Source organism: Symphodus melops, assembly GCF_947650265.1.
Source record: "Symphodus melops genome assembly, chromosome: 14".
Lineage (NCBI taxonomy): Eukaryota > Metazoa > Chordata > Actinopteri > Labriformes > Labridae > Symphodus > Symphodus melops.
In genome coordinates this window covers 17,496,873-17,510,163 of record NC_136704.1, presented here as the reverse complement: position 1 = coordinate 17,510,163, position 13,291 = coordinate 17,496,873, and the positions used below count along the sequence as shown (strand labels likewise).

Sequence of the window (13,291 nt, the reverse complement as noted above, 5' to 3'; positions counted from 1 at the left end):
TCTCATCAATAAAAAACAAGCTTTGGAAGCATTAGCACCCTCCTGTGGCCTTCAGAGGAAGCAAAATCCAAAAAAACTCACCCATGGCATTTATGTGTTTCAGTGTGTCAGGGGATGAGCAACCAACTGACGTTGTTGGGGACTCGGGACAATCACTACGACAACATGGTGAGGATGTACTCCAACTGCTCTGTGGTCCTGGAGAACCTGGAGGTCACCTACACCCTGGAGCACCAGGACCTTTCCTTCCTCCAGGTCTGTGCCAGACTTGTCAGAACTCGAAGTGCAGCTGCGGGGCATCGCTTGTTTCAGCAGTTGATTGTTTTTAGGTCAAACACGCTTTAATCGTTACCAGAATTGTCTTTCAGCTTATTTCCAGCAGCTGTCAAAAGTCACTTGAGACGTCTTCCCACTGTGCGGCTGCAAATGTAAAACCTTCCTGTTATATCCGGAGGACACTCTAACATCTGTAAACTGATGGTTCTCTGCCAAACAGCGTCTCCCTCAGAAGTCATCGAGGATGTTTTAAAAAAAAAAGATAAAGTTTACGGGTCAAAGTGTCCGACAGCATAACGGTTCAGAACAGCATCTGGTCACAGCTGCATTGTCAGGCAACAATAATGTCACAGTGTGTGTGTGTGTGTGTGTGTGTTGTTTCTGTAACTGTCAGGCAAATTGGACTAAATCATGTACTACTGAGTATTTGGGTTATTCTTAATTTGTTTTTATTTGATGATACTGTTTGCCTTGTATCTGTGCCTGTAGTTGGTGTTTTTATTGAACAATCATTTTTACTTGGACAGAACAATAAGGAGATGTCAGTGATGTCAGTGATTCTTCACATCATTAGGATCCAGACTTTGAATAAACCTTGGCTATTCAGGGTAGCCTTAAGATGATGTTGTGCCAAATAGATGATCCAAAAAATGCATAGAGCAAAATATTTTTCACAACCACAGGCGTCTTTGAAACTTTAAAGGTGCCCTAATGTAGATTTGGTAGTGAAATTTGAAAGTTGGAGAAGTGAAATCATTATATGCTTTTTTTTTTTAACTTCATACACAACCATTATTCAAAGGAATGGTTTCCCTGGAACACTTTTTAGAGTGTTACAGTTTCTCCGTTACGGACCCACCTCCAAACTTCTCGCGTAGCATTTTACCTTCAAACAGTGTTCCAGGGACCTTTATCTCCAGTTCTGAGCATATACCACAACATCTGTACACTTCTCCATCTTTCACATTCTCTATCAAAACCACATTGTGCACCTTAAAATGTTGCTGAATAATATTTTTTGGTTGATTTAACAACTAAATACAAATCTTTTGTCATCCCTTAGTCTATCCAGGAAGTGGGTGGGTATGTTCTGATCGCCATGAACGAAGCGTCCACCATCCCACTGGTTAACCTGAGGCTGATCCGAGGACAGAACCTGTACGAGGGCCAGTTCGCTCTGCTGGTGATGTCCAACTACAACAGGAACCTCTCATCTGCAACGCTGAACTTCACCAGTGGGCTGAGACAGCTGCAGCTCAGCAGTCTGACAGGTACACGACTAAACATACTCACAGCCACTGTGGATAGTTCAGCCGGGCTCCCAGCAATTAAACAGAACCCATGAGGAATTAAAGGAGTCCCCAAGTGGAGATTCCAGTATACAGTACAATACACACAGTAAATGGGTAGTTTAAAAGGGCCCTCAGCAGTATATGCAGTGCTTGTGAGTAGGTGGCCTCAGACGGAAGATTCCAGTAAAAACCTCGATCAAATCGGTAGTTCAACCGAGCCCCAGCAATTATACTGATCCGGAGAATGCTTTAGGCGCTCCACAGTGCAGACTCCAGTTAATACTGATATCCAATTGGTAGAGAAGGGGCCCCCAGTATTTGTATCAAGCCAGTGATTAATTTGAGGAGGCTTAGTGAAGAATACAGAAAATACACACAGCCAGTGGGTAGTTCAAGGACCCTGATAGTGGAGAATGGTCTGGGAATGTCCTGGGTTCTCAGTGTCTTTGAAGAGCAGATTAGTGTTTCAAGGAGGCAGAGAGTGAACAGTGTATATCCCAGTATAAATATCTACTAAGATGGCCTTCATCAAATTATGGTTTGAGCTTTAAAATATGAAATACACAATTGCATATAATTACTGTGTGCTTTTCTGATTTAATTGTAAATTTCAGTTCTACGTCCTTGTTGAAAGGAAGATCTGCTGTTTCTTTAGTGATTACTTACTTTCACTACTCTGTTTACTGCTTTTTGTTTCTGCCTCATTTCCTTTAACAAGCTGCTCCGGACAATTTAATGTTGCTAAATGTGCTGGCAGCACGCCAGGTGGGTGGAGTTGGTACAACCCTAAGTCAAGCCCAGATTGCGCTCTGGCAGCAGTAAATAGACCTCACCCGAACTAGTTAAGTCTTATGACGTGGATGCTTGGCTGTGCATGAATCCAGGATTGTTTCAGATTGATATCCAGCAGTATTAACTGTTCTTACTGTGAGCTCTGTGAAGTGTTTCAGCTTGCTTATGAGTCTGGTCCAAGTGTTGAAAATGAAGCAAATGAAAGGTCCTGCAATTCTTTCAGTGTCCTCTTGACGCTGCCTCCAAAGCCAGAAATCCCAAATTAAACCTTTGAAATTACATTTCTACAGTAGAATTAAATTGATCAGTTTAGGATTATACTAACATTCAGAGTATTATTAGGGGCATGGCTGAGTTGACTAACTGGAGAGTAAGTAGTAGCTGATTACCAGGAGGCTTACTGTCCTGCCTTAGCTCCACTTCTTTGTCTGTTTCGAGGTTGTTTTAAAGTTAGGTAGAGTCAGCATTTTCTTTTTGGTAAGCTCCGTCATTGGGCTTTATAATTCCTCTTAAGGAACCAATGGGTGATGTCACAGACAACATCCATGTTTCATACAGTCAATGGTCTGGAGACGACATACAGTATGTAGGTTCCTGGTTATTATCAAAATGAGTTTTTATGACGAGCTGTCTGATCTCATTAATTATAAATGCTTGGTATTTGGTCCATCTTCATCCTATTTTGGATCTGACAACATCTGGACGTCACTACGCTCCCTAGATGTTGCCATAGTAGTGAGTTTCCAGGCCACCCTTAATCCTCCCCTGCTTTGTGGCTACTTGACTGGAGGTGTAAGGCTCGCATCAAATCTTAGGTGGAGACAGCATTTCCAGTATGATGACTGCCATCTATCAGCTTCATAACGCCACTTCAGAAACCAGTGGCAGTCACTGATGATGTCACTGAGATTACGTCCATGTTGTATACAGTCTATGGGTCTTCCTTGGCTCTACGCATAATCACCAAGTCTCATGAAAAGTCCTGCCTGAATCTTTTAGTAAATCTGCCAAAAGAGAGAACATGAAAATAGACCTTTGGGAAAGGGAACTATTTGTAATGTAATAACTCCACAAGTGCCACAAATTTCCAAACTTTGGAGCTGAGGTTTTTTGTTTTAGGTCCTTTAAACTTCCCCGACCCTCCAAACTGACTTGAGTTTATTGACACTTTTTTTTTTACTCCATGAAACATAAGTTTAATAAACTGTTCTGTTTCTCCATCGTCTTTTTCCATCACAGAGATCCTGAAAGGAGGGATAAAGATCACCCACAATCATTTGCTGTGTCACATCGAGACCATCCAGTGGTGGGACATCCTGGACAAAGCCAGCAAACCCGAAATGCTTTTCAAGATGGATGACTTTGCACGTGAATGTAAGTGAGCTCATGCATCAAAGGCTGTGATCTCCACAGTTTGATTAGATATTAATGTGTGTGTGTGTGTGTGTGTGTGTGTGTGTGTGTCTTCCCAGGTGACAAGTGTGATCCCGGGTGTGTTAATGGTTCGTGTTGGGCAGCAGGACCAGATCATTGCCAGAGATGTAAACACACATACATAAGTCCTGAACTTTTCCATGTCTTAATACGCAAGGCTCCAAAACATAGAGCTCATTTAATACTTTTTTTTCTCCTTTTGTTTTATAACTAAATGAAACTGCCTGTTGCCATGCTGCTGCTGCTACTGCCATGTTTTTGATGAAGTGTGTCTCTGTCTCCTCAGTCACAAAGTTGCAGTGTGCCGAGCAGTGCAGCAGAAGGTGTCGGGGTCCCAAACCCATCGACTGCTGTAATGAACACTGTGCTGCAGGCTGCACCGGACCTCGAGCCACCGACTGCCTCGTCAGTTTATGAATCTCTTTGTTTTATTTTAAAAAGCATCGCTAAAAAGTTTGATAAAATTGGATACTGTCGGACTGCAGCCAGCTCGTACTTCACAATGGTTTTCAGAAATAATACTTGTGGCAAACAATTTTTTTTAAATTTATTTATTTATTTTTAACAGCTTTAGTTTTCATCCTGAAGTCTTTCTTCATTCTGATCAAACTTGTGAAGCTAAGCTTAGCCTGCTAACCTACCCGCTAATAATTATCCAGCTAAGGGCTTTCATTTCAGTTGGAAAAATAACAATGTCTCTTTGTGTTTCTTCATTTTAGGCCTGTAAAGATTTTAATGATGATGGAACCTGTAAAGATGCTTGTCCTCCTCTGACCCTCTACGACCCCAAAACCCACCAGGTGGTCAACAACCCCAACGTGAAGTTCACCTTTGGGGCGACCTGTGTCAATGCCTGCCCACGTAAGGACATTGAACCTTCTCTTCTGTGGGATTAATAACAGCGTCTTCTCGTCCTTCCAGTGCCCCCTGTAGACTGCATGGTTTATTGCAGCCACAATATAGAAGTGAAAACAACTTTATTTGTATCGTGCCAATTTATTGCAAATGTTATGTCAAGACACTTGACAAATAGAGCAGATCTAGAACATACTCTTTATTAATCGGAATCAGCTAAAGGTTGATGGATTTATAGATGGATTTACTTATGGAATGAGTGATCAACTAACTAAAGGGTTCATGGATGGACTTTAATGTCTCCAGAGGTACCTGTGCAAAGTCTGATGAGTATCCTCAAGTGAGGTCAATCGAGTCAGATGACTACAAGTTTTATAATGCAAAAAATGTAGGGATGTAAAGACATCTGTGACTCATCTCTGCCACAGGCGAAAAGCTTAATAAGGCACTACTAGAAAAACACACCTATGACTGTCTTGGTTGAGGGTTGAGCCAGGTTGGATTATGGGTGACATGAAACATGATCGTGGGTAAAATGAAAGCAAGTCTGACAAAGAAGAAGAAAAAAGATTTCTTTTGTTGTTATGAAATGAAATGATAATGTTGTGATGTTCTCTTTTAAGTTTTGATTTGACAAAATAAGATAACGCTTGTTTCTTTGTTAACACAGATAACTACGTGGTGACAGGTGGATCATGCGTTCGCACCTGCAGCGGCGAGACATTTGAAGTGGAGGAGAACGGAGTTCAACGCTGCAAAGCCTGTGACGGACCTTGTCCTAAAGGTATGGCAGCAGTCGACAATTCATCTAATTCTTACTTGAATCAACTGTTGCATTTTTACAGCGTAGCAGGTGCTGCATTGAAGTTACCAAGGATTTTTTAAACTAAGCATGTCATGTAATTAGAAAGTCAAATGATTTACAATGGCACTTGATATGATTTTTTTTCTTTGTTGTCTTTTATGAAAATAATGATTTGCTCACAGAAGTAGAAAATGACCCATATGCATTTATTTTGTGTGACTGTTTTCTTGGGAGTCCAAGCGTGAGACGTGGCCAAGCAGCAGACCTTACAGTTTGATTTGTGTGAAAGTGAAGGTTTGACAGTACACCAAGGCCACGCGCTTTTCTGTAGAATCATGTGGAGAACAACGGGAGGTCTTAAACATGTCTAGAACGCACTGACACTGAGTTGGTAATGAGCGCATCAATAGGGTTTGTTCAAATAGGAAGCCTGAAAATGAAAAAATTGGGAATCGTTTATACATTAAAAAATAATGACGGACTTCCTGTTAGGTTTTGACTATGGGTGCTTTTTTGACTTTCAAAAAATCCTAGTGGATTTCTTGTTGACATTACAGCCAAGCAATCTGGACTTTTTTGTAGGTCTTGGCATGATTGACATGTAAAAAAATTGTCATTTGTGTAGTCAAAAAAAACAACAATTGTGCGTTGTTTAAAGGGGGCGCCCTAGAACAATTTGCAAACTTTTTTTTTTTACGAAAATAGTAAAATATAGAATTCTTCACCAGATCCGATGACCTTGAAAATTCTGGTGAGGTGTTGTTCAAGTTCAGGCCCTCAAAAAATGGCGGCAAAGTGGCGGAAGAATAAAAACATTCCTTCAGAAAACAATAGGGTCCTTTGCACTGTCAGTGCTTCGACCCTAATAAAAGGCCATTAGTTGGAAGTACAATCTGGGCTTCCCTTTTTTTCCTCAGGAGGTAGATCTTGCCTTTCATCAAAGCTGAGGTCAGGGATCTTTATCTTAATAAGGTTGTTGACCACTGAGAAGAACAGAGAGAGACATGAAAGCTTAATCTAACAGTCTTTCTCCTCATCCAGCCTGTGATGGAGTTGGGGTTGGCGCTCTGACCAACACAATGGCGGTCAACGCCTCGAACATCGAGTTGTTTAGGAACTGCACTAAGATCAACGGGGACGTTTCACTCATTGGGACGTCCTTCACTGGGTGAGAAACTCTTCTAATGAAAAAGAATGTTCTGTGTTGAAGGCAAAGACTCACTTTTTTAGATAGTGATCTTCTCACAGAAGTCATATATGAATAGATTGCGGCTGCTAATAGATTCAAAGATTACTCATCATTGTAAAGATTTTCTTCATGGATAATAGCAGAAAATTAATCTTTAAATTTCTGGGGGTTTTTTGCTGGCGTTTCCAGGGATGCACACTACAAAATTCCCCCAATGGATCCAGCTAAACTGGAGTACTTCAGGACAGTGAAGGAAATCACAGGTAGGTCAAAAGTGATCAGTTATAACACTTAATAGGGTAGATTTTTTTCATCTTTAATTTTTAAACCACTGTGCTTTTGATGTGACTATGGAAGGATTTTTGCAGATCCTATCAAATCAGACCTATCAGATCTTATCAAACTGTGTGTGTGTGTGTGTTAATGTGTGTCTCTCAGGTTTCCTGCTTATTCAGTCCTGGCCAGAGAATCTGACATCTCTGTCTGTGTTTGAGAACCTGCAGATCATCAGAGGAAGAACGACACGAGCGTGAGTGAGCTAATAAATGTCTCTTTATAAAAATAGTTTGTAGGCCAACTCCTTTCAAACTGAATCAAGAACTAGTCGTCCCTCCTGTAGGGGGAAAAAACAAAAACCTAACCTGCCTCTTGACATATAAATATTTCGCTGAATCTCTCTTCTGCAGTCAGCACAGTCTGGCGGTGGTGGGGGCGAGGAGTCTACGTTGGCTGGGTCTGCGCTCTCTGAAGGAGGTGAGCGCCGGCCGGGTCTTGTTAAAAGAAAACTCTGAGCTGTGCTTCACCCGACCCGACCAGTGGAAGCGCCTCTTCAGGTCTAAGGACCAGACCGTCAACTTGCGAAACAACGCCCCGGCTGACGTCTGCGGTGAGTGTCTTGGTGTGCGGCGGGATCAGTGGTGCTGCTAAGGAGAAGTGAATAAATAAGAGTGTCCCATTGGTCTTCTTCGCAGAACAACGCAATCTAACCTGTGACTCAGAGTGCGCTGATGACAGCTGCTGGGGACCGGGCCCCACCATGTGTGTGTCCTGTCGGAATTTCAACCGCAGAGGGCGCTGCGTCACAATCTGTAACCTGCTGCAGGGGTGAGAGAGAGCTTTCAACCTCGGCACCTTCCCTCTGCTAGGATTGAAAGTTTTAGGCAGTTATTTAATTTAAATATTGATATTCTTTAAAAGTTAGCTTTGAAAGTGTTCTACTTTTCCTTATCACTTTTTTACACTGAGAGCACTTGTATGTCTTAATTTAAGAGACTGTTTTGGTATTCAGCTCAGCCTGTGAACTTTTCTTTCTGGCTTTTCCTCTGATATTTTTCAAAATGTTGCTCAAGTACCGACGCGCCATAGAGTTTTTCACAGCCCTGACATGTGTTTCCAACTCAGCAAAAGCTGGTTGAAATCGACAAAAGAATCTAAGAAGATGTCCTAAAACTAAGACTTAAAAACTATGAACTCGTGGCGAAAACGTATTTTTCGATCCACACTTCTCAAAACTGAAATATGATTCAATTCATTTTAAACTGATCAGCGTGTCCTCTGTGGGCTCCCGTCCTGTCTGTGTGGTTTTCTGCAGCGAGCCCAGAGAACTGGAGGTGAACGGCAGCTGTGTGGAGTGTCACCCTGAGTGTCTTCTGCAGACGGAGACCCCGACCTGCAAAGGAGCGGTCAGTCTGTCAGTTTTTTCTGTCTGTAGAGTTTACTATTTGTCGCATTGAACCGTAGAGGACAGTCACAGCATTGTATGCCTCATTATTTATTTCTATAATTAATTCACCACTTTGGAGCTTTTATTGTTTTTGTTCAACCACAAAAATGATCAATATCCCTCTCGGCTGCAAGAATTTAAGAAACACAGTAACATGAATACTAAAAAAGACAAAAACAACATCTTATTATTTTATGTATCTTGTTTTTCTGAAATGTTTTAATGTACCAAAGAACATAAAAAAACGTAAGATCAGGTCAGGTTGAGCTGTGTTAGGAGCATTTAAATATATTTTTAAATCGACTGACCTTTCTCCCTCTCCTCTCCTGCAGGGTCCAGACCAGTGTTCCCAGTGTGCTCACTTCAAAGACGGTCCACACTGCGTGCTGCGTTGTCCTCATGGCGTTCTGGGAGACGGAGACATGCTGATCTGGAAATACCCTGACGCTATTGGACAGTGTCAATCCTGCCACCAGAACTGCACCCAAGGGTGAGAAGCCTTCTGCTGATTGGTCGCTTAGAGCTGCTCGAGGTCTCTGAGTCAGAGTGATTTAAACTTGTGTGTTTGTGTCGGCAGGTGTTCAGGTCCCGGACTGTCCGGATGCACTGGGTAAAACAACAACCTACATTTTCTTCCAGAGAATACAGAAAAGACACAGAATATTTTGAGCTGATTTCAATTTATCACACAAATCTTCAGAGAATGAAACAAAACTATAGTGAAAAATCTAAACATCCTTGAAAGAGTTAGTCTAACAAAGAAACACTGATCATGTGAATTAAGCCTCAAAATGTTTTATATAATTGTATGCTTTCTAAAATAAATATATATTTTTAAAGCTACACAACAGATGACAGAGAGTGATTGTAAATATTCTCTCAGCAAGTCATATTTCACTGGCAACTGAACTGAATGCTAATTTAAGTCAATTTAAAAAAGTGGCCTCATTTCCATATGCATATGCTGTATATTCCAAATAAATGATTTAAACACTGCACATTACTATGGTTGTGTTGTAGCTCCATGTGACAATGAATACCAGGTTGCCCAAGGGTGTGTTTTGGGGACTTTTCTCTTTGTTTGCGCTCCCTGGGTAAATCTGTAAGTCATTATAGTGTCAAATGTCATCGTTGTGCCGACGATACACAACAAAACCTACATCTTTGTCTCACCTGAACACAGTGCGTTAGGTCGTTTTAGAACGAACAAGCAGAAAACTGAAAAGTTCTTGTTGTTGTCCAAAAACAAAACGACAGAGATGAGAAATGTAAATTACCCCCATCTGCTCTCATCGCTGCTGTTTTTTTTTTTTTTTTTTACAAATTATTTCCAAATTCTTAAAAGCGTCTGCAAGTTGAAGAAAATCCTTGAGATACTGATTGTCAAGAAAATACATCTATAATTATATACTGTTATGTATTTATGTGTCGAATCTCTTAAAAAAACTTAAATGACATTGAAACCTACTTAAAAAGGTTCTATGAGAGATTATGGTTTATAATCTGTATGTATAAATCTTGAAAATAACCCGTGCTCTGTTTGTCCGAACAGTGCTTCCACCCACTCAACGCTGGCGGTGAGCGTGGTCGGAGGGCTCTTGATCGCTGTCATCATTTCATTGGTTGTCTTTGTGTTACTACGGCGACGACGAATCCGGAGGAAGAGGACGCTGCGGCGCCTGTTGCAGGAGAGAGAGGTGGGATGGAACAGAAAGATAATACATGAAAAGTGTTGGTCTTATTTAGTTCAATTGTTTTCCATTTAAAAAAAAAAAAAAAAAAGCAGAGATGATGAGTTCAACAGTTATTCCCAAAGAGTGCTACCGTTTTTTTTGTTTCAGTGTTAATCATGTTGGCATGAATTATTATTATATATAAGTTTGAAATAAAGTGTTTAAATGTGTTTGCTGTAGTTGGTGGAGCCGTTGACTCCGAGCGGTGAAGCTCCGAACCAGGCGCTGCTGAGGATCTTAAAGGAGACGGAGTTCAAGAAAATCAGGGTGCTGGGCTCTGGGGCCTTTGGGACTGTGTACAAGGTGCGAATGTTTGATACACAGAGAATATGTACAAAGAATCAATGACAAACACATTTAGTAGTTTTAGGAGAGTCGTTTTTTTTTATATATAAAGACACAGCTTTGACATCACTTTGCTTCAGCATAGGTTTTAAAAGGATTCAGATGAAGTCCTTCAAACGCCCTTCAAATGTTTGGTTACAAACAAAGGCAAGGTACGCTTAGGTCACTTTGAGAAAGAGCATACATTCAGGTTGTTAAGAATTAAAAAGAAAAAAGTTTTCTAAATGAACTGTGATGTTAGACTGTGTATAATTAGTGTCAAGATTGGAAAAAAGTCAGTGACATATAAAGAAGTATCATCTGCATAAAAATGTTTGTAACAGTTCAGCAGAGATGGCAAAGATAATATTATTTATTTAATTGCTGAAAATCAGAGAGCCAAGAACAGACTCATCATAACATTTGAACTAAAGCTTTTCTGCAATTTGAAGCTATGCTAACAGTATGTAAAAAAAATGCAGCAAAAAACCCAATTGTTTATTCATTCTTTGTTATATCTATATTCACTTATTATTGTATGTTTCATGTGACTAATACAATTCCATTGAATTCAATGTCTGTTTTTAGGGTCTTTGGATCCCTGAAGGAGAGAATGTGAGGATCCCAGTTGCCATTAAAGTTCTGCGAGAGGCCACGTCACCGAAAGCAAACAAAGAAATCCTGGATGTGAGACGTCTCCTCCACCACCTCTTCTTCTTTGTTTATTCTTTATTTTGCAGTTCCCCCCTCTTCCTCTTGTTTTACCCTCCTCTCCTTCTCTTTATTATTCTTCTCATAACTTTCTTATTTACAGCCATAGATTGACAGATTTATGTGCTCAAGTCATTCTTCAGTTATTATTTAATCTAAAATACATAATATACAGTATATATTTTGTCATATAAATAGAAAACATGAGTCAATGTAGATTTAATTAGGCATTCAGACATGTCCCACCCAGTAAGTGCAATCCACAATTTTAAGTCTTCTCACAACTAGAAAATAAGTATTTTAAGGAAATGTTATATTCTTTAATTCTACAAATCTCATTTAAGACTTTTTTAAGACTTCAAAGGACATGTGGGAACCGTGCTCTGAATGTTTTTCTACCGCGTGTGTGCAGGAGGCGTACGTGATGGCGAGCGTGGATCACCCTCACGTGTGTCGTCTGTTGGGGATCTGCCTCACGTCGTCGGTCCAGCTGGTGACTCAGCTGATGCAGTACGGCTGCCTGCTGGACTACGTGCGTCACCACAGAGAGCACGTCGGGGCCCAGTGGCTGCTAAACTGGTGTGTCCAGATCGCCAAGGTGAGCCCAGACAAGACGCCCATTATGAGATCCTCTGAAACCCTACGCTCTGAGCTCATGTGTAGAAAAGCTCTTGTTTAACTCTGCCCGGGGCATCCTCTCATGATAAGCCTGCTGAAGCCTATTAACCTGAACCAACAGGAAACATTGTGTGTCATGATGCAGTATTAATCTTCTCAGTCTTTGTTATTTTTGTCTTATTTGGATCTTAATTTGCTGGGAAAATTACAAACAACAAGGTCATGAGCTCAGGGCAAGAGCTTCATGTTCTTCTGATCATTAATCTGCAGTCTACTCCTCCAGAGCTGCTAGTTGGACTCATATGGCTCAAAGGAAAACTCTGCAACAGCCTTTTTAAGCTCCGTTTCCACCAAGCGGTCTGGTTCAGTTTCACATTTATCGGCGTTTCCACCGTCAAAGGTTGGGAAGGGTATCAAAATAACTGATCCTTACCAAACTACTTTTTGGTACCCTTCTGTTGGGGTGCCCAGCATACCAATCCGACCCTTAAGGGGGAGCTAGAACTACTGCAGTACACTGATTGGTCAAAAAATCTTTGCTTCCTTTGCGAGAGTGGTAATAAAGGATGTATTATTGTAAAGCTTTTGGGGGGGGGGGTTTGCATCAGAGATGCAGACTTTCCAAAGGAATCATTGATCTTTGTTTAATGCATCACGTTCTTTGAGGTACATTTATTTAATGTCACGCCGTGGTGATTCAGTGATGTGCAGGGGAACTGGTGGCTGTGGGAAGGTAAGTAAGATCAGGGTTTACTGTACCAAGCTGTATCAAGCTGTACTGAAACATACTTTACCACATGGTGGAAACAGGTCTTTAGATATTCAAGTGATACCGATGAGAGAAACCTTAAATCTCTGAACAGCGGGGGGTTTAATCTTTTGAAAATGTTTAGAGTTTATCTCGAAGCTGTGTCAAAGTCCAGCAAAAGTTGAACCTGGCTCTAATTTTGCTACATCGAAACTCAGAATAATTTAATACCACAGAGTACACAGTAATATTACAAATATTACATCAAATTAATAAGCGTGAAAAAGTGTTTTATCTTGTGTTTTTCTGAAAATACAGAAGCAGTTGAAAACAAAAACAACACACCTCCTCGCTCGCTGTAACCTGTGAGTGTGTTTGTGTTTTTTAGGGGATGAACTACCTGGAGGAACGTCACCTGGTGCATCGAGATCTGGCAGCGAGGAACGTCCTGGTGAAAACTCCGAACCACGTCAAGATCACAGACTTTGGTCTGGCCAAGCTGCTGACAGCAGACGAGAAGGAATATCACGCTGACGGAGGAAAGGTGAGACTGTTATCTGGCTGCTCTGTCGGATTGAGGAAATAGAGTAACCTTGAAGTTAACTCTTTGTGCTGAGCCTATTAAATGTGCACATAAATGATTTCTAGCTGTCTATGTTTGTCCCTCTCTGCTCTCTGTAGGTGCCCATCAAGTGGATGGCACTGGAGTCCATCCTCCAGTGGACCTACACACATCAGAGTGATGTCTGGAGCTACGGTGAGCCAAACCTCAGCATTCACATTTTCTATTA

General features: G+C 41.1%; 1 protein-coding gene across 1 annotated transcript in view; it reads left to right on the top strand.

Moving 5' to 3' along the window:
- Positions 1–13,291, top strand: part of LOC306834837 (melanoma receptor tyrosine-protein kinase-like) — a 32,923-nt gene that overhangs the window by 17,074 nt on the left and 2,558 nt on the right. The window contains exons 2-22 of the mRNA XM_079361058.1: positions 104–255; positions 1,340–1,547; positions 3,600–3,734; positions 3,833–3,901; positions 4,081–4,199; positions 4,514–4,655; positions 5,320–5,433; positions 6,496–6,622; positions 6,833–6,906; positions 7,082–7,172; positions 7,330–7,529; positions 7,615–7,747; positions 8,235–8,325; positions 8,699–8,856; positions 8,944–8,976; positions 9,919–10,063; positions 10,280–10,402; positions 11,012–11,110; positions 11,547–11,732; positions 12,889–13,044; positions 13,182–13,257. Of these exons, the coding sequence (XP_079217184.1) occupies positions 104–255; positions 1,340–1,547; positions 3,600–3,734; positions 3,833–3,901; positions 4,081–4,199; positions 4,514–4,655; positions 5,320–5,433; positions 6,496–6,622; positions 6,833–6,906; positions 7,082–7,172; positions 7,330–7,529; positions 7,615–7,747; positions 8,235–8,325; positions 8,699–8,856; positions 8,944–8,976; positions 9,919–10,063; positions 10,280–10,402; positions 11,012–11,110; positions 11,547–11,732; positions 12,889–13,044; positions 13,182–13,257 (2,631 nt within the window). The remainder of the gene's footprint in view (positions 1–103; positions 256–1,339; positions 1,548–3,599; positions 3,735–3,832; positions 3,902–4,080; positions 4,200–4,513; positions 4,656–5,319; positions 5,434–6,495; positions 6,623–6,832; positions 6,907–7,081; positions 7,173–7,329; positions 7,530–7,614; positions 7,748–8,234; positions 8,326–8,698; positions 8,857–8,943; positions 8,977–9,918; positions 10,064–10,279; positions 10,403–11,011; positions 11,111–11,546; positions 11,733–12,888; positions 13,045–13,181; positions 13,258–13,291) is intronic.